The 19883-nt window shown below is 41.0% G+C and overlaps 1 protein-coding gene across 1 annotated transcript; it reads left to right on the plus strand.

The window, feature by feature from the left end:
* Positions 1-31: 31 nt before the first annotated feature.
* ubap2a (ubiquitin associated protein 2a) lies at positions 32-18529 on the plus strand. Its single transcript, XM_077572998.1, has 27 exons — positions 32-146; positions 1614-1751; positions 2547-2624; positions 3723-3833; positions 3966-4128; positions 4218-4304; positions 4386-4449; positions 6277-6374; positions 6490-6548; positions 6636-6706; positions 6926-7100; positions 8265-8532; positions 8611-8915; positions 9479-9699; positions 9806-10079; positions 10206-10245; positions 10333-10510; positions 10718-10763; positions 11849-12161; positions 12241-12332; positions 13458-13508; positions 13589-13682; positions 13768-14181; positions 16852-16956; positions 17039-17106; positions 17397-17588; positions 17683-18529. The coding sequence occupies exons 2-27, from the start codon at positions 1656-1658 to the stop codon at positions 17776-17778; spliced, it is 3759 nt and encodes a 1252-aa protein (XP_077429124.1). The 5' UTR covers positions 32-146; positions 1614-1655; the 3' UTR covers positions 17779-18529.
* The last annotated feature ends 1354 nt before the right edge of the window (positions 18530-19883 follow it).

The raw sequence follows: 19883 nt of genomic DNA on the forward strand, positions 1-19883 counted from the left end.
AACCATAACCACAAAATTGTGATTTATGTGACACGAACACAAACAAAACAAGTTGTGTCCAGTGGACATTGCAGGAGCATCCACCGCGGTAGCCTTAATCACGTGACCACCTTGTCTGCTGCTGGCTGAGTGAAGCGTGTTAGCAGGTAATAACACGATTTTTTATCATGTTTTCGCTTATTATTCGCCCAATTCTCCACGCGTTCTATTTTTTCCTAAAGTGTACCAGGCGTACGTCCTCAGTCCCTTGTCTTGGGGCTTTTCCTTCCACAGGACTGCGAGCGGTGTCTTTCGCAATTTTTCTGTTGTCTTGGTTTCCCAGCGAGCAATGTCGTGATGGGATTGTGTTCCGCTGAAAGGCCTTCTTCGTTTTAATTCGATACACTTTGCCTTTTTGTTTGTGGTCTTATTTGAGATGGTCGTGAAATTGGCCTTTGTAAAAATTATGTTGTCTGAAGATACGGCCGAGACATAAATGATCTGATTAAAAGATCGATTGTTACCAACTCGGACCAGATTTAGGTAGCATCATTTGCTAACGTTAGCTTCACCCCAGCTGCCTCCAAGACTCGCTCGGCGTTAGCATGTTAGCTAGCCTGCCTAAGTACGCGCTGGCGAGGACAAAGAGGCCGCTAGTATCATAAGCATTAAGTTTGTCATTTTTATTTAACTGGGACACTACGACGACATGATTTGCCATTGAAAATTGTAATGACATTTCATAAAAACAAACAGGCATTGTAAATAAGTCATACAATTTGGCTGATGTTAGCTTTACTTAAACATTTCCTCTGTGGAGCTATTTTGAGAAATGTTGTAGTTTCGTGTGTATATTCGCTTGAATGTCACGCTTAAATGTAACTATTTTTGTAATACACGTACCATTTACGTGCGGCTACGTCAGTAAAACCGAACCTTTTTCAATGAATGGACTTAATTGTAAGGATCAAGACAAGAAAATAAAATCCCTGATTTTGATTTGGTTAGTAAAAGAAAGTGATCGCTGCTGGAATGTTTTTGTTGAGATCTTTCTCATTTAAATCGAGCCAGCTCTTTGCCATTAGCTTTGTTCAGTTCAGCAGCCAATGGTGTCAGCATGTTTGGTGACGTCACTCGGTCGATGTAAACTGCACTGCTATTGTTCTCTCAATAAGCAACTGTCAGTGGACATATTTTTCTTTTTATTTAGGCAACGATGGATGTTTTTAAAGTTTACTTTGTGTTCCTGTCATGCGTATTTGCACAGTTTTATATTCTGTTAGTATTGAAGAAGTATCTGCTGGCATCTATCAACTGTTCATTTGTCACATACTCATTTGTCATATGCATCTAAAATAACTTTGTCAATGTGGCATTGTGTACATATTGCCCCTACACTATTTCCTATTGCAGACACATGTGCTTTGTTGTTTGCAAGTGGACACTACAGTAGGTCACTCTCCCTCCTTGACCTAGATATTCAGCAATTCGGTTGCATCACCAGACCAACTGTGCCCCACACCTATTATTATGTCAAATAACGCACACAGCAATTTGAGTTAATACATCGCTCTAAAGTTATGCTGGAGAAGAATGTGTGAACATATTTGTGAGTTTACTTTGTTTCTTGGCAGGTTTTTCTATTTTGTACATACAGAGTTTTGTATATACTGTATATGATGAGCTCGCAGGGCAGCGAAAAGGCCCGGGGCCCTCGTGAAAAAGTGCCGCCTGCTGCCATCCACACATCTCAACCACAGAAACAGATACAGGTGAGAGTCCGCAGACACAAATGTTGGAAGACCACACACGCACCTCACAGCTGCAGACATTATCAAACAAAACATCAGTGACCCAAATACGCTTGCCATACAAATCCACGTTGCGCACATGCCAAGAGAACTCAATTTGAAAAATATATTTCCACATCTACTGGTCGTGGGTGTTTATTAACTTTACTGTGGTGAGTACCGAGGCTAAGGTTAAGATAAAGGAAGTGGCATTTATATGTATAAATAAATGTTTTTCTAGCAGTTTTTATTTTGGAACCGTCAGCTTGCCTTTGCTACAACAGAGGACCCCTTTCGTCAACCTTTTCCTCATTTTGGTTGTTTTAAATATTCTACAAAAAAAAATGGAATTGAAAGCTCTGTCTAAGCAAGTGAGAAGTGTGCTCCTCATATTCTAGAAGGGGATTGAACACCTGTTTAGAAACTCTTTATCTATCAAAAAGAGTGACATCAGGTTTTCTTCTAACTGGTTCCTGTTTGTTTGGTATTTCATTGGCCCCCTTCATGTAAAGTACAAATAGTCTAATAGTTTCCATAGGCCACTGGCGAGTTAATTGTTAGTTGTCAACTCCTCAAAGCTATGTTGGTAATAATTGATTACATTTCTCGTCACTGCTCAAAACATTGAAAATGTTAGCTTGAGTGCTATTTATTTATTTTACCTGCAACGCTACTTTGTTCAATTTTGCACACATCTACTGGGATCAGATTTAAATAATTCAATTTTTTTTTTTTTTTTAAATGCTGTGTCAACTCATTAATGTTTTTGTGTTGTAGGCTACTGCTGAGCAAATTCGGCTTGCCCAGATGATCTATGACAAGAATTATGCTGACTTTGAAGACAAAGTTAATCAGGTACAAAAAATAGGTCATTGAGGGTTTACATAATAATCTGGTATGAAAATTAGGGGTGTCAAAATTAGTGTGTTAATTTAAAGTTTCTTTAACACCGCTTTTTTTTTTAATGCACAATTAATGACCGCCGCCTACTTGGAAAGTTTGTAATGGAGGAATTCCAGTCGCAACGCAGCAAACACGTCCACCTCAAAATTTAGCAGTAATAAATTTAATAATAATGCATATATTTGTAGAGACTGGAGTCAAGTTGTATTTTACAATTTTAAAAATGTGCAGAATTTCACAAGTTACTTCATGTTAAAGATCTTAATATGAAAAGAAAAATGCACTAAGCTGTCAACGTCTTACAAATGCAGTTATGCCATCTAGTGGCAGAAAAATGACCTTAACACAAATTAATATCACTCGTTTCTTTTACAGTACAGTACATCTTTTTAATTTTAACTCAATTTTATGACTTATTATGAAATAACTGTATCGATGACTAAAAGATGCAACCATATTTCTATTAGTTTAGCATTTTTTTCCCACTTTTATGTTAGACTTTTTCTTTTCTTTTTTTACATATTAATGTGCATTTAGAACAGATATAAAATTTGTGATTAATTGTGAGTTAACTATCAAAGTCATGCGATTAAGAACAATTAAAAATATTTAATCGCCTGACACCCCTAATAGAAATCCATTCCCACTTGCCACTCTGAAGGGGTAGTATGTCACGGAGCGGTGTAGACTTGCAACTGTTTGCGAACGTAGCGGATGTGTTTGTTTTTCGCCAGGGTTCGTTAAAGGTTGCAGACGGTCACAAAGACTTTCACTAGATGTTCGCAAACAGTTTTGAAGGTCAAAAACAGTTTTTCTTGTTGCCAAGAAATTTCAAACATAATCTTGGCGACTTTTTGAGATGTTAGTTAATCACAGAAATTCAAACCAGCAAGTTGTGTTCAAATAATATTAATTTGATAATTGGCTTGACATCAGTTTGGGTAAATGCTGAACTGACTCTGATAGGAAAAAAACAACACTGATTTTCTTTCAACACATTTTACCACTTTTTAAAAAAAAAAAAAAAAATCTGCTTGGTATTTCCTACAGCTGATGGAAGTTACTGGCAAGAACCAGGATGAATGTATGGTCGCGCTTCATGACTGCAATGAGGATGTTAGCAGAGCCATCAACTTCCTCCTGGAAAGCACCTCGGATATGGTATGCTGATTTTCCAAATGTTTCAATCGTTTGATTAAATGAAGGAATGCATCATGGAAAAGTTATCTGTTATTCCCCTGCACTTAATTCCTACATGGCAGCTTTTGACTTTTGCTTACGCTTTGTGTTTAGACCTCATGGGAGACAGTAGGGAAGAAGAAGACCCTGGTGAAGGAGGGTCCTTCAGAAAGCAAGGAGAACAAGGAGAACCGGGAGAAGAAAGGAGAGAGGGAGGCGAGCAAGGGCCGTGCGGCATCAAACCGCAAGGGCAAAGGGGGCAATCGAAACCGACAGGGTATTCCATTTTGATACATTTTCAATGTCGCACGACCTTCACCGTTGTGGCATTAGTATAACGTCTGTATCCATGCGTCTTTGTACCAGGTGCTGTTCGTCCTGCGGAAAATGGCGTGGAGGTGACACCCGTGGACAGAGGCTCTGATCGAGGAAGGAGGGCAAAAGGTGGTCGAGGTAAGATGGGGATTTTTTTTTAAATTACTTTATACTAGCACGTTCGTGGGTGCTGCAATTGTTTGGGTGATGTTTACGCAGGGTCTGGTGGTCGAGGCAGAGGTAGAGGACCAGCAGCAAGCAGGTTCTCAGCTCAAGGCATGGGGTATGTTGACACTCACTCCGTATTGGAAATTTTAAATTGGTATCATTTTACTTTGAGTGAAGTAATGCCGCTAATTTAAAGTTTTCACAGTGATTCACTTGATGCACATTTTGTAGTTACAGGTCTGTTTCAAAATGGATTAAATATTTTTTTTCTCAAAGTTCTGTATACGCAGAAAAAACAAAAACAAGTTTTATTTATTAATTTGGGCTTTTTGCCAATTTAAATACATATGCAAATAATTTCCAAAATCATGTGGGGTGATGTGTGTAGAATTTTGAGAGGGGAAGATACCGGTATTTATTAAAAAAATAAAAATAAAAGGCTGGATCATAACAAAATGTGAAAATAGTGAAGTGCTGTGAGCACTTCCCCGCTGCGCTGTATTGGGCCTTAATCTATCAAATCCTATTTCATTAATAACAAGACGCTTTTTGGCTATGCTCATATTGCAGGTCTTAATGCTGAATTTGTGTGTGTAATCGTTCACGTTACATATTAATTGCGATCTCAGTCTGTCAAGTATGTGAACCAAATGCGTCCCCATGGTGACCTGCATTTGCAAAAGACGCGACGTCACTCACAACGTAGTGTTTACGGAAGTAAATATAGGAAGTATCCTTTCATCATCTCATATCTACAGAGGAGCGATGTGGGAGAATGTAGAAATTGTATCTCCTGAGTCCTCATTTCATGGAGACGTCTACTAAAGATGACATTACATCTTTGCCGTGCATAATAAATGAACTGTCTGTGGGGCTGAATAATTCCTACTATCACCACAAATGTATACTTTATGCGTTTATGTTTCAAGTGGGATTAAATTAAAGTAAAATATAAAGTCAACACTGTTACTCGAAACAATTGGGCTTTTGATGACGTGTAGGTCTGATATATGCGACCTGTGCGTTCTGACTGAGGTCACATTACAAAAAATCGGATGCATACCCAATCAAGGACCGCATGTGAAAATCACGCAGGACGGATTTGAAAAAATCTGAATTGATTTGTTCAGATCTTCTTCTTTTTTTCCTTTCGGTTTTTCCCTCAGGGGTCGCCTCAGCGAATCAGTTGCCTCCATCTAACCCTGTCCTCTGCATCCTCTGCATCCTCTGCACTCTGCATCCTCTGCATCCTCTGCATCCTCTGATCTCACACCAACTTCCTTCATGTCCTCTTTAACTACATCCATAAACCTCCTCTTTGGTCTTCCTCTAGAGTAGGGGTGCTGAAGTTCAGTCCTCGAGAGCCCCTATCCAGCCTGTTTTCTATGTTTCCCTCCTACAGAACAGCTAAATCCAATTATCAGCTAATCAGCAAGCTTTGCAGAAGCTTGATAATGATCCTGATTATGAATCAGGTGTGTTAGTGGAGAGAAACATGGAAAACAAGCTGGATAGGGGCTCTCGAGGACCGAACTTGAGTACCCCTGCTCTAGACACCTTCTGCCTGGCATTTGGAAACTCAGCATCCTTCTGACAATATACTGACTATCTCTCCTCTGGACATGTCCAAACCATCCCAGTCTGGCCTCTCTGACTTGATCTCCAAAGCCTCTAACATGTGCTGTCCCTCTGATGTACTCATTCCTGATTCTATCCATCCTGGTCACTCCCAAAGAGAACCTCAGCATCTTCATCTCTGCCACCTCCAGTTCTGCCTCCTGTCTTTGTCATAAAAAAACAGATACATATATATATAATGATATATAATATATAGTCATATATAAGCACAAAAAAAAATCTAATTAAGGTTGTATTTGCCTGCAAAGTAAACATAACTTTAAAGCCAAAATCTAACATTCTTCACTGCTTTATTATTTCCTAGAACCTTCAATCCTGCAGACTATACCTCAGAGGCGGGGACAGGGACCACACAGAGTGAGGCTTGGGACACTGCGGCTAACAACAACACAGATGAAATGGGTTAGTGTTGAGTGTATAGCCACAGTCTTCATCGTGGACTGTTTGATGCAGATGACATCTGCTCAAGTGCACTCAATATCTTTCACCTCATTCGTCTCTGACATGTTAACTTTAGCTAACTGGAAAAACCCGGTTGAAGACTATGGACCCGAGGACTGGAGTGAGGATGTTAGTGTGAGTCCGCACAAAAAGCTTCACGAAAAGTCTCTAAGGTAAAATGACTGGTATTTACTTCATATTGTTTCTTTTGTTTTACGACAGCTTTCAGAGACCAAAGTGTTCACTTCCTCATGCGCACCTCCTGCTGAGAATCACATCACTTCTGGCCAAAGGTGAATGAATAACTGACATGTTAAATGAATTACAATGGGAATTTTGCATTTATTTCATTTGAATCATGGTACGTCTTCTTAGCACAGTCCAAAAACAAATGTACAGTAACCCGCCTCTTGCCTAAAGTCATCTGGGATTGTTTCTAGTTCACCTGCTAAGCAGTTTATAAAATGGATTAAACATATTCCAACATTTTTAACCTGACTGTCATTTTGCAGTCTGGACCTAGCCTCTCTGCTGCAGAAGCCTGTGGTCGGTGGAAGAGAAGCACCTTCCTCCTCGCAGAGTCTGGTCTTCACCAACTCTCACCACCACCAGCCAGCACAGCAGCAACATCAGCCTCCCCCTAGCCGCAGCACCACCGGTGGCACTAGCTATGCTCATGCTGCACTGGTAAAAAAACAAACGCAACTCTTCTTTAGTTGTTACTAGGGCTTGACAATTATGGAAAAATAATAATCACAATTATTTTAATTAAGATTGAAATCATGATTAATAAAACGATTATTCGTTGATTTTAAAATGTCAAAACTATGGTCATAGCCTTATGCCTAGTCATCCATTCACGTTGAACACTTTTTTCTTGAACACTATTCTTTTTGTCAAGTTTAAAATAACCTTGTAACTATCATGCCCATTTAAGCCTATTGCATTTTCATTCATTTTCAAACATAAGCATTACATTAGCCTCAGGGTTTGTATTTTGTGCTGTCATGTGGAAATGTGTGTTGGTATGACACACAAAAAAAACCTTATATGTGTATCCTTGAATTTTGAGGAAAGTAAATTTTCTAGAATCCTTGAAAATTCAGCTTTTAATATGACTTAATAGGGAAATTAAATTAAAAAGAAAGTAAAATAAGAAACACTAAAATAGCAATTGAAAACAAATACTGGGTGTTACTGCACATTTTGGCCTCTTAGGGGCAGTGTGGTGCTATGCAGCCATGGTGTACATGGAACAGAAAAAAATTGCGATTGAATTCTATTAAAATAACTAGTTTTTCACATATTAGGAAGAATATACCCTGTGGGTATATGTTTCCATAGCATTTGTGTGTGCATATTCCTTATTTGAAGGCATAACACTCTCAAAGTTGATGCAAATTTTCGTTAGCATTTAAATGGGTTCCTCCATTAGCATTAGTGCTAGGTTAGCAATGTTTTAAAATTGAAGCATGTTTTGTACTTAAACATGCAGTGGATGTAATTCTTCTTGTCGTGTATGAAGTTTTACAACTGGGGTGTCATGAAATAGCTTAAAGGACGCTTTAGGAACGGCAGAATCACACTGAATCCCTCCGGGCTTGCTACAAACATGGTGCATCAGGGTACTTTCACAACTTAGGGAACTTGTTAACACACTGCACCCTTCCGCACATTGATCGTTTTTCTTTGATTATTATGTTTTAAAGATTGAATGAAGCCAAAATTGAAGTCACGATATTCGATTAATGGTCCATCCCTAGTTGCTACTGCTACTTCATGTTTAAACCATCATATAACACACATCATAAAACAAAGAAGAGTGACACTTGCTATTTTCACCTGTGCTAGTCGTCAGTTCTCGGAGCTGGTTTTGGTGACCTGGGCCAAGCCAAGAGGCCTCCACCCAGTGCGGGAGCTCAGATACTGGAACAGCTTAAGGGTCCTGGCTTGGGTCCTTTGCCGTCGTCCCAGGTGGCACATCCTGCCAGCACTCAAGGCAATCCTTCAATAGGCCGCCTGCCAAGCTTGGGAGCACCTGTACCTCCCCCCTCTTCGTCCAGTTGGGACATGAAGGCGCCAGAATCGAACGCCACCACACTGTCCTCACAGTTCAGCCGTAAGTATTCTTGCCAAAGCCTTCCGTTGAGCACAAATGTACAAGTGTGCCTCATTGTGTCTTTGAATGCATCCGTAGGTGAGTTTGGCCTCCAGCCAGAGCCTTCACTTGTGCTGAGTCAGCTCATTCAGAGGCACACTGGCCCCGCCTTGCCACTGGCACGTCAGCCAAGTCCACCATCCCAACAACAAGCGGCCCCTGCGTCCGTGTCCTCTGCTCCCCAGCTCAGCAGCACGTCGGCGCAGGCAGGCCCGGCGATGGCGGCGGCTGGTCCCAAACATCCGGCCTCCAGCGCTGGACTGGATGCTCAGGGGTGCGGGACACCACAACAGCAGCGGGCACAACTGAAAAGTCAAAAACGAAGGATACCTCCGACTTCAAAGGTAAAGTTGTTGGCTACTTTTTGTCACCGTGGGACAAACAAACGCATACATACGGAAAATGATTAGGGCCAGTAAAGAGGGTAAAAAAAGGGTTGGCTGGATTCTCACTTTATTCTCAGAATTCTGACTTTGATTCTGACTGTAATCTCAGAATTCTCATGTTAAAGTCAGGATTCTGACTTTATTCCCAGAATTCTCACATTAAAGTGAGATGTAGATGACATCTGCTCAAATGAGTTCTGACTTTAATCTCGGAATTGTGTCTTTAAAGTCAGAATTCTCACTTTATTCTCAGAATTCTGACTTTAAAGTGACAATTCAGAATTTAATATAAAAATTCTCACTTTAATCTCATAATTCATAATGTCTTAATTCTGACTTTAAAGTGAGAATTCTGACTTTGTGATGAAGAACTATGTCTTGTGGGGGAAGTCAGAATTCTGAGAATAAAGTCAGAATCCTGCTAACCTTTTTTTTTTCTCGTCACTGGCCCTAATCCTCTTCCGTACATACATCTTGATTTATGAGTGTTTAATTGTTTGCGCAAACTTCTTTTGTAACAGATCCCCTCCACAGCAGTAGAAATGCCAGGCTCTACTGATGTCCCTGGTCTGAACCTTCAGTTTGGCGCACTAGACTTTGGCTCTGAGTCTGCTTTGCCAGAGTTTGGAGTTGTGGACAGCGCTGTCAGCGCGGCATCCAGGGAATCCACTCCGGCCTCTGGCCCAGTTGCGCCCGCATCAGGACTCGGGAGTCAGACAAGCATGTACTCCAAACCACTCGGGTACCTTTGTATATCTTTGTTTTAAAATCACATCTAACCAAGTTATGACTTCATATTTTTTACTGGCATTATATTATCTTAAAAAAAAATCCTCCTTGTCTTATAGTGAGTCATTGGGAAGTCCCCTCTCTGTGGACCTCCCTCTGCCCCTGTCGTCATCTGAGCCAGTGTATCACTCGTCCTCGGCGGCGCTGCCCAGTCTCACGTCCTCTTCACTAGGGCCCTCCAGCACTCCCCCCTCGTCGTCGCTGACCACATCTACCATCTCGTCCTGTTCCGTGTCCCCCTTCTCCACAGTGGGAGGAAGCTATGATGGGTCCTTGCCCCCTCAAGCGCGACTGGCCTTCTCCCAGAGCAAAGAAACCCCTGGACCAGTTATGGTAAGTTTCGTTGCATCTATTTGATTTAGTTAGTACAGTAGGTCCTGCTATATTGCAAACTTTTCTGTTAAAAGTATCCTTGTTTGTGTTGAAATACTTTTACAATGTTTTTTTTCTCTATCCTAGAATGGTCTGAATGGCGTAAGAACCTCTGCAGCTTTAGACAGTAGGTTACCATGCACAAATCTATTAATAGTTACATGAGTACATACAGTCAGTTTCTTTTATATAAGCACTGTCGTCCTCTGCTCAGTTTCCTCAGCATCCTCCACACCAAAGCCTGACTCTCCGTCTCTTAACGCCAACACCAACTGCGCTCCCACACCCTCCTCCCATTTAGTCCCCTCCACGTTGCCTGCACAGAGCTCCAGCACGCTCTCCAGCCTGACGCAGGACCTTCACTCAGCCGGCCAGCTCAACGTTCTCAACAGGTGACACGCTCACACATACCAAGACCCGCTATGACTCTGCCACAAACAGACCCTCAAGTATACATTTCAAGCTGCAAATGATCATACTTATTGGCAAACTTAAATGGGCTGTGATCACTTCTTTATGTCTTTGTTAAATGGATGAATGCAAAATGTGTGAACAACATGACTGTTTTAAATCATTCTTTTCTTGTTTTGTGTCTACAGCCATGTCAACAGTCATTCCTCAGCTCTTGGCTCCAGTTCTCTCACTGTAAGTACGTTTAGTAGCATCTGATTTTATTTTTCATGCTAATGTTTTGTGTTATTATGATATTTACTGTAATTGTGTAGAAGTGTAGAGTGAACCTCTATTGTAAACTAAAATCCCCCCGTACAGTAAATTATTTCACTTGCATCCATCCACTGTAATTATGACTCTACTGCTGTATTAGCATAGGCTAGTGACAATTTGCAAATTTGGGATACATCAGACTCCTTGTACAAGGATATACTTATACTGTAGTTTTATACTTTACTTTTTTAATACTTAAAGTTAAGTCAGTGATTCCCAACCACTGTGAGAAATCCAGTTTAAATTCATTGGTCTTAAATCACTACAAATAACGGCTCTTTATATCTGTAATCTATGTCAAGGACATGTAGGGACAGAAAAAACAATTAAATGCTCTTCCGCTAGATGGCAGAAAGTATAATTAACCTGTGTATGCATGTGTGTCCAATAGAATAATAGATTTGTCTTTAACTGAAGGACCAAATTAAATTAAAATGAGATGATCACTATTTCAGTATACTTTAGATCAGGGGTTTTGAAACGTATATTCTCTGAAGGCTGCATACACAAAAACAGAAAGATGTAAGAGCCACTGAATAAAAAAATAAAAAAGTAGTTGTTATTTAAAAAAAATGGCTACGTAACGGGTTTCTGTTAAAGGTGACAAGGCAAATAGTAGAGATAGGCCGATATGTTTTTGTCAGGGCCGTTACCAATTATTAGTAAAGGACGCCGAGAGCTGATATTCATTTTCACTAAAAGGGAAAATATTAGCATCAAAATTTGAAGAAGGAAAAAAAACTCCAGCTTAATTTTTTTATTATTTTTTATTTTAAGAATACGTTTTTTAAACAACTTTTAAGGTTCGTAAAATATTGGAGTTAAAAAAAAAATCTTTGTCAATAAATCTTTGTTTTGAAAATCTAACAAAAAGTTCAGGCATCGCCCAGGGACAGTAGTAGCATGTCTTCAAATCTTAATAAATAAGCTAAATCTCACTAACGGTATATGGATACCAACAAACTTCCTGTATGTCGGCAAATCAACTTTGTGTCGCTCCTCAGTACACAAGCGTTGACAGCAGCAGCGTGAGCTCTCTCGCTCCCTCCTCTGCCTCCTACACGTTATCGCACCCTCCACCTTCGGCGCTCCACTCAGCCCACAACAGCAGCAACAGTAGCGGCGGCGGCATCAGCCACTTGGCTAGCATGTCCAGCATGGCCAACAACATGAGCAGCAGCGTCGGCGGTATCGTCGGCACGAGCGGACTTCACTCTGCTGCCACCAGCACGACGCTGGGACTCTGCTCCAATGGAGCTACAGGAACATCCAACCTCTCTGGACCAAGGACCGCACCCCTGCTCTCCTCCTCCACTGGTACACACATAAGAAAGGAGAGACAAATGTGTGTTGGTATTAGTTGTTTGTGTAATGTATGTTGTCGTTGTGTTGATAGGTAAAGCCCCACCGAACCTGTCCCAAGGAGTTCCTCCTCTGCTGCCCAACCAGTATATCATGGGTCCAGGCGGACTGCTTCCAGCATACCCAGTAAGTGTCATTGTACAGTGTTTTTAACTCATTTGCTCCCAAAAACATATACCGTCTATTTTAAACGTTCTAAGTGTCCCAAAGACGCATTTATACGTTTTTTTTTTTTAAAAAAATGCTAGAGCATACAGAAGGCTTTGATGAAGCCTCTGAACTGCAGAGAACGGGTGAATCAATGGTAGTTATTGCAAAAATGGAAACTTAGCTATATTCTAATGCAATCTTTCAAAACTCTTAAAAACGTTAAAACAAGATATGTAGAATTTTAATGAGTCTTAAATCTCAAAATGAATTTACAGAATAACTATCAGGGTAACATCACGTAATCACGCTAGCAGAACCAACAAAACCGTAATGTGGTTTGATTCCGGTTTCTTAAGAGTAGATGCACTGCACGTCATTTAGGGACCGAAGCAATTTTGGACAACATTGGACATTAGAAAAGTTGGCCCTAAATTTGACTCATTCAGCGCTATTGACGGCTAGACGTCAAAAATTCATTTTAACTGGGCTGGCAGTGAATTAGTTCATTTCTAATGTAATTAAAAGGCCTTAAATTGAACTTGTCTTCAGCTGTGTTAGCATCATCTCTATGCTCCTTGCAAGTGTTTTCATTTGCCTTGTTCAACAATCTGCTAAAATTGCATTGGCCACTGTGCTTCGCCCTATCTCCTCCCTAACTTTTTCAATACATTTTGACTTGTGGCACAAAGCAAAAAAATCAACCAGCAATGGCTGAAAACTTTAAAAAAAAAAAGTACCAGTATAATTTTAAAAAGTACATTACGTGTGATTTACACTCCATTTTGCTTTGATTTACATATTTGTGCCCGCCCTCGTAAAATCAAACACATATACACTACATTAAGTACACTAATGTTTTATACTTGCAATTATTGTTTGTTTACATATGCTGACAATGTGTTTTAAAAAGTGTGTTGAAATAGGTTTTTATGTTTGAAGTGTGTTAGTTACAGGGGTAACTATTAGAGAGTTTTTTCTATCTCACATTTTCACTGATAGTGGGTGGATGTTCACTATATTCTGAGATATTGATGTCATTTGGCTTCTCTTGTACACTATAAGCAGCAGAAATCTGATATTAAATGCACGCTTGTTTCACAGCAGATTTACGGCTATGAGGATCTCCATATGCTCCAGTCCAGACTACCAATGGTGAGCCTTAAATCATCATCACTCCATTGGACTTGAGTTGTTTGTTTGGACCCGGTCCCAATCTTGCCTTGTGCCCTCAGCCCTCTCTGCAGGATTACTATGGAATCACATTCCCTGGCCCCACTGCCACTCTGTCGAGCAGAGACGGGAGCCTCGCCAACAACCCGTACTCAGGTTGGAGCACTTTGCTTGGAAATTCTGATACTTCCTTGGAAATGTTGATACTTGATACTGATATTAGCTACTTCTCTTGGTTCAGGTGAAGTCACAAAGTTTGGAAGGAATGACTCCACCTCTCCAGCACCGCCCACAAGCCTGTCAGCCCAGCAGCAGCCCCAACAGGGCCAGAACCAAGGCCCAAGCCAGAGCCAGCCTCAGCCTCCTCAGGCCCAGCCTCAGCCGCAGGGCCAGCCACAGCACCACAGCAGTCAGCAGGCCTTCCTGCCTCCAGGCTACAGCTACACAGGGCTGCCTTACTACGCTGGCGTGCCCGGCGCCGTACCTAGCGCCGCCGCCTTCCAGTACGGCCCCACCATGTTCGTTCCGCCGGGGGGACCGGCCTCGGCCAAGCAGCACAGCATGGGTCTTGGCCTGGGGAACCCGTCTGCCAGCCCATTCCAACAGCAGGCGCAACAGCAGCCCAGTGGTTACGGCCAGCACACCTTCAGCTCAGGTTGGTGACTGCACCACGTCATTGTTTGAGGCTGCTTAGTAGTGGTGCAACGGATCATCATTGATCCGTGGTCGGCTTGGATCAGGCCCCACGGTTCGGATCACGCGCGATCCGCGGATTGGTTGGTGGAAAAAACACAAAAACAACAACACATTCTGACATGTCCAGGATGCTAATGTAACACGCTAAGGCTAACTTCAAAATAACGTTTACCAAATACAGTAATACATTGACGGCAATGGAAATAGCCTTAGTACCCTTTTCCTTTAAAGTTGGCCCACGTCGTGGCGCGATGGCTAGCTTGACTTCCCTTTTAGACGTTTCTTTATCGTAGTTGATCGACATTATAGTTGCGACCATCATCAACACAACGCTATCCTGAACTCATGTTCACTCGCAAATTTAGGATGCTATGAAACCACAAAATAATTACGCCGTCATTGTATGATAAGTCTCCGATGTAAGGGGCTAGCGGCTAGCTGTTAGCATTGCCAACGCTGGCTAGTACAGTAGGACGCTGTAAATGTGTTTGACAGCTGGTACCACCTGGCTTACTTGAATTATTTTTCAATATTCTAGACTAAAGCTACTTTCTAATTCACTCTCTATGTTTAAAGGAAGAGAATGCGCCTTAAATTGCACATTGAGGTATTTTTATTATTTAAAAAAGATAAATAGAACTTTGTCTTCCTTTATTTTATAAAACACTTTTGCCCATTAAAAAAGAAAAACATTCAACTCAAAATGTCAAACTTAGCCGTTTAGATAATAGGAACACAACTTTAAAACATTAATACCTTGTTATTTTACCCATGTATAAATTAATTTAATAAGAATATTTTCTGCCTCATATTGCATTTAAAGTTGTGTTCCTAAACCCTTAAAGACTATATTAGACACTTTGAATTTTTTTAATGGAAAAAGCGTTTTACAATATAAATGAAGACAAAGTACTATTTATCTTTTTTTATATCTTTAAAAAAAAAAAATGCTGTTACGAAAAGCAATCCAATCCGTGATTTGATCTGATCCGAACCGTAACTTTTGTTATCTGTTTCACCACTACTGATTAATTCTTGTTTGGCACCCGTACGTTATAGTACTACTTTAGGGATAAACAATTTTTACATTAACCTCCCCACCCCCAAAAGTATATTTATTTATTTATTTATATACGATAGTTTCTAGTCTATATGTTTACATCTAATTGTTAAATGAAATTTAAAAATTTGATTATAATTTAACTGAACCCATATCAAAATATGATCCCCTTAAATTATCATCACATAAACACAACAGAAGACAGTAAAGAACAAACAAACACAACAAAAAAAAAGGTTCAACTCTTTAACAATTTATATTAAAAAGGGGATTGGCAACAACAAATAATGCTTGCAATATCCAAAGTGAAGACAATTTGCAGTTTGGGTATTTTAGCAAGAAACTTGAAGTGGACATGATTTGCCTACGTGGGCCACAAAATGATGTGATGGGCCCGATCTGGCACCTGGGCCTTGAGTTTCACACCTGTGATTTATTGCCTTATGCTGCATTTAGGGATGGGTGAGTACTGAGACCAGGTATTGCCGGTGTCATGCCAATGCCGGCCTTATTTCAAGGTATTGCCACTCTTGTGGCCATTTTACGATCAGGAGCTAGAAAATAAAAGAATAGAAAATTGCCAATATTTTCATACATTTTTAAGGAAAAATGCTTTATCAGGATATACAGGCATTTCTTTTAAAATATCATTTTTTTTGTTTTGTTTTGTTTTTTTTGGAGGGGGGGGTTACTCAATAGTGCTAATTGTGTCAGCCATTTTTAAATTTAGTCTCAGTTTTAGTTCAATTTCAATCACACTTTAGTTTTTATCATAGTTAGTCAACCTCATCCCATTTTTATTTAGTCAAATTTTAGTCGACTGTAAGTCGAGCATTTTAGTCTTTTAGTCCATGAAAACGTAATTTTACTCATCTAATTTTAGTCAACACAAACTGTCATTATTTTAGTCTAGTTGAGTTGATTAAAAGGACAGTGTTGCGGTAACATTAAAAAGATGGCTGCACCAGACTGAGCACAATGCTAGTTTTAGTCAATCATTTTACCCTTTAAAATTTTTTGGTCAGCAGATATTATTGAACATTTCCATCTAATCTAAAACTACTTCACATAAAAATTTCTCTCATATTTATGAGTTAAAATAACTTGACACAGTGGCTATTATGACTCCATGTTACAAGCTAGTAAGTTAGATAGCATTAGTTAGCGGTTGGAGTAGCATTGTTTGAACGCTATAGCTGTTGGATTAATGTTACGTTTTACTTGCTATCTGTAGATTTGAAAAGGGGGGTGCCACTGTGTGTTGGTGACAGATTAGCAGAGACAGGATTTTACAAAATCACAATTTTCGTCTCATCTTTGTTTGTGAACTAAAATGTCCAGTTGAGTCCAGTCTTTAAGTGAGTTACATTTTCATCTCGTCTTTATTAGTCGACAAAAAAGTGTACTGATTTAGTCCCAATTATTGTTTATTAATGAGGGTTTTCGTCCGGTGAAAAATGTGTTGACAAAAATTTTTTTATTTAGTTTTCGTTAACGAAATTAACACTACTAACTAGATTTATTTTCGAAATTGTCCATCCCTTTTATAGTTTGCGCTTTCCTTTTCAGGGTACGAGGAGCTGACAGCAGGACCAGCTGGAGTGGATTATAGTAAAGGCTACAATTCCTCCTCTCAGGCACAAGCCAAATCTGCTGCTAGCGGGCCTGGTAAAGGTGGGACACGGTTCGAGAGCTTACCATGACTTCTCCTTCTTGAGGCAGATTGTGTTGATGCCGTTTGTGGTTGCACTTGCAGGCGTTTCGGTGACATCCAGTAACTCCGGTGTGCCAGACATCAGCGGAAGTGTTTACAATAAGACCCAGGTGGGGTGGAAATGCTTACATTTGGCCCGATTTAGCGCTCACTGGGTCGATCATGACAACAAAACAATTTCGTCATGAACGTTATGTGTAATTCGTGGAATTTGACGGAAGAGGATTAGGGCCAGTGAAGAGGGGGACAAAAAGGTTTCCGACTTTATTCTCAGCATTCTGACTTTAAAGTCAAAATTCTGACATTAAAAAAAAGGCTCCAAACAATTACTCAATTATAAAAAATAGTTGTTGATCAATTTTGACAGCTCTAATTTGTTTTGTTTCTTCTCGCCCCGTAGTCTTTTGATAAGCAGGGTTTCCACGCAGGGACCCCGCCTCCCTTCAGCCTGCCATCGGCGCTGGGGGGTCCAGGACCTCTGAATCCTGGCGCAGCCCCCGGAGGTTATGCACCGGCGCCCTTCCTTCACATCCTGCCTCACCAGCAACCGCACTCACAGCTGCTGCACCACCATCTCGCTCAGGACGGACAGGTAAACGCTTGTAGCACCTGTCGTGGTCGACATCCGCAGGGAGGCTGTGTGCTAATGTGTGCTAATGTTGTCCCTCCGTGGCTGCCGCGTCCAGGGCGGTCCAGGTCAGCGCGGACAGTCCAGCAGTCTGCAGCAGAAGAGCCAAGTCAATAAGTCGAGCTACGGCAGCTCCCCCTACTGGGCCAACTGAAGTCGCTACGCTGTGTGTGTGTATATGCATGTGAGTGTGCGCGTGACAGGACGTATGCATTTGTGCGTGTGTGCGTGTGTGTTGTGCGTGAGCGTGCACGCAGCACACTCATGCGTCTGACTGATAAGATAATGGAGGGACAAACCATTTTACAACACAAGCTAAAACACACTACCACCGCCTCTCCTTTGCTCTGTATATCCCCTTTTCAAATTTATGTCTGTTGTATGTAAAATATATTTATGTATGTATTTATACAGTATATATGTATTAGTAGAACATGAAATGTGGTTTTCTGCATTTTGTTTTTGTTTTTATTTTGAAGGGCATTTTATTTAAAAAAAAAAATTGTGGAATGAGAATGCTAAATCATGAAGTTGGTGACTATACTTGAACACAAGCATCACGTGATGTAGATTCCTTTTTGTATGCATTCATGAACTGAGAACGATGTACATACAGTAGATTATAAGCATCATTTTCATGGCTAAGGCCGTTTTTGTTTTTTTGTTGTTTTTTTTAGAAGAAATGTTTTTGTAATTTTGGTCTCCTGCATCCGTGAATCCTGATTTGAAGTGACTTGAGTGGATAGCTTGAGTTTTCGCGACCCCCCCCCCCCCCCCCCCCCCTGCAGTTTTCCCTCCATCTGTCTGTCATTCCTCAACTTCTACTAGTTGACTGGTCACCAGTCATGCCTTGATGTCATTTTAACATTGGTTTAATCCTTGTCCAGATTAAAATGTAAACAGTTTGAGTGATTCTGCTCGTAGTGGTTTGTTCAGTTGTCCACAAGCACTATTACAGGTGAGCACTAAATTAACCTCTCATTGACGTTTTTACCTCAGGTAGTTCAGCCAGTTCTTCGTCGCTCCGGACGACCGCCCTCTGGCGGTGCTTCTTCTTTTCCTTTTGGCTTTTCCCTTCGTGGGTTGCCACAGTGAATCAGTTGCCTCCATCTAAGCCTGTCCTCTTCATCCTCTACTCAAACCAACTACTCATGCACTCTTTAACTACATCCATAAACCTCCTCTTTGGTCTTCCTCTAGACCTCCTTCCTGGCATTTGAAAACTCAGCATCCTTCTGCCAATATACTCACTATCGCTCCTCCGCTTCTTCACTTTTTTTCCCACACTCTCCATTGCTCTGGACTGTTGACCCTAAATACTTTAACTCCTCCACCTTCTTGGTCACTTCTCCCTGTAACCCGACTCTGCCATTAGGTTCCCTCCCATTCACACACAGATACTCCGTCTTGCTACGGCTAACCTTCATTCCCCTCCTTTCCAGGGCAAACCTCCACGCCTCTAGCTTCTCCTCCACCTGTTCCCATCTCTCACTACAGATCACAATGTCATCTGCAAACATAGTCCATAGAGATTCCTGTCTAACCTCATCTGTCATCCAGTCAATTGCCATAGCGAACAAAAATGGGCTTAGAGCTGATCCCTGATGTAGTCCCACCTCCACTTTGAACTCCTCTGTCACACCTACAGCACACCTCACCACTGTCTTACAATCCTCATACATGTCCTGCACCACTTGAACATACTTCTCTGCTACTCCAGACTTCCTCATACAAAACCACAGTTCCTTTTTGGGCACCCTGTCGTAAGCTTTCTTCAGATCTACAAAGGCACAATGCAGCTCCTTCTGACCTTCTTTGTACTTCTCTATCAACATCCTCAAAGCAAAAGTGGTACTCTTTTTTTTTGGGGGGGGGGGGGGCATGAAACCTTACTGCTGCTCACAAATGTTCACCTCTGCCCTCAGTCTAGCTCCAACTACTCTTTTCCATAGCTTCATTGTGTCAGCTTTATTCCTCTGTAGTTGCCACAACTCTGCACGTCTCCTTTGTTCTTAAAAATGGGCACCAGCACACTTGACCTCCATTCCTCAGACATCTTCTCACTATCTAACATCCTGTTGAACAACCCAGTCAGAAATTCTACTGCTACCTCTCCTAGACACTTCCGTACCTCCACAGGTATATCATCAGGACCAAGTGCCTTTCCACACTTCATCCTCTTCAATGTCTTTCTCATTTTATCCTTACTAATCTTTGCTACTTCCTGGTCCACAACAGTCACCTCTTCTATTCTTCGTT

This window comes from Vanacampus margaritifer, chromosome 8 (assembly GCF_051991255.1).
Source record: "Vanacampus margaritifer isolate UIUO_Vmar chromosome 8, RoL_Vmar_1.0, whole genome shotgun sequence".
NCBI lineage: Eukaryota > Metazoa > Chordata > Actinopteri > Syngnathiformes > Syngnathidae > Vanacampus > Vanacampus margaritifer.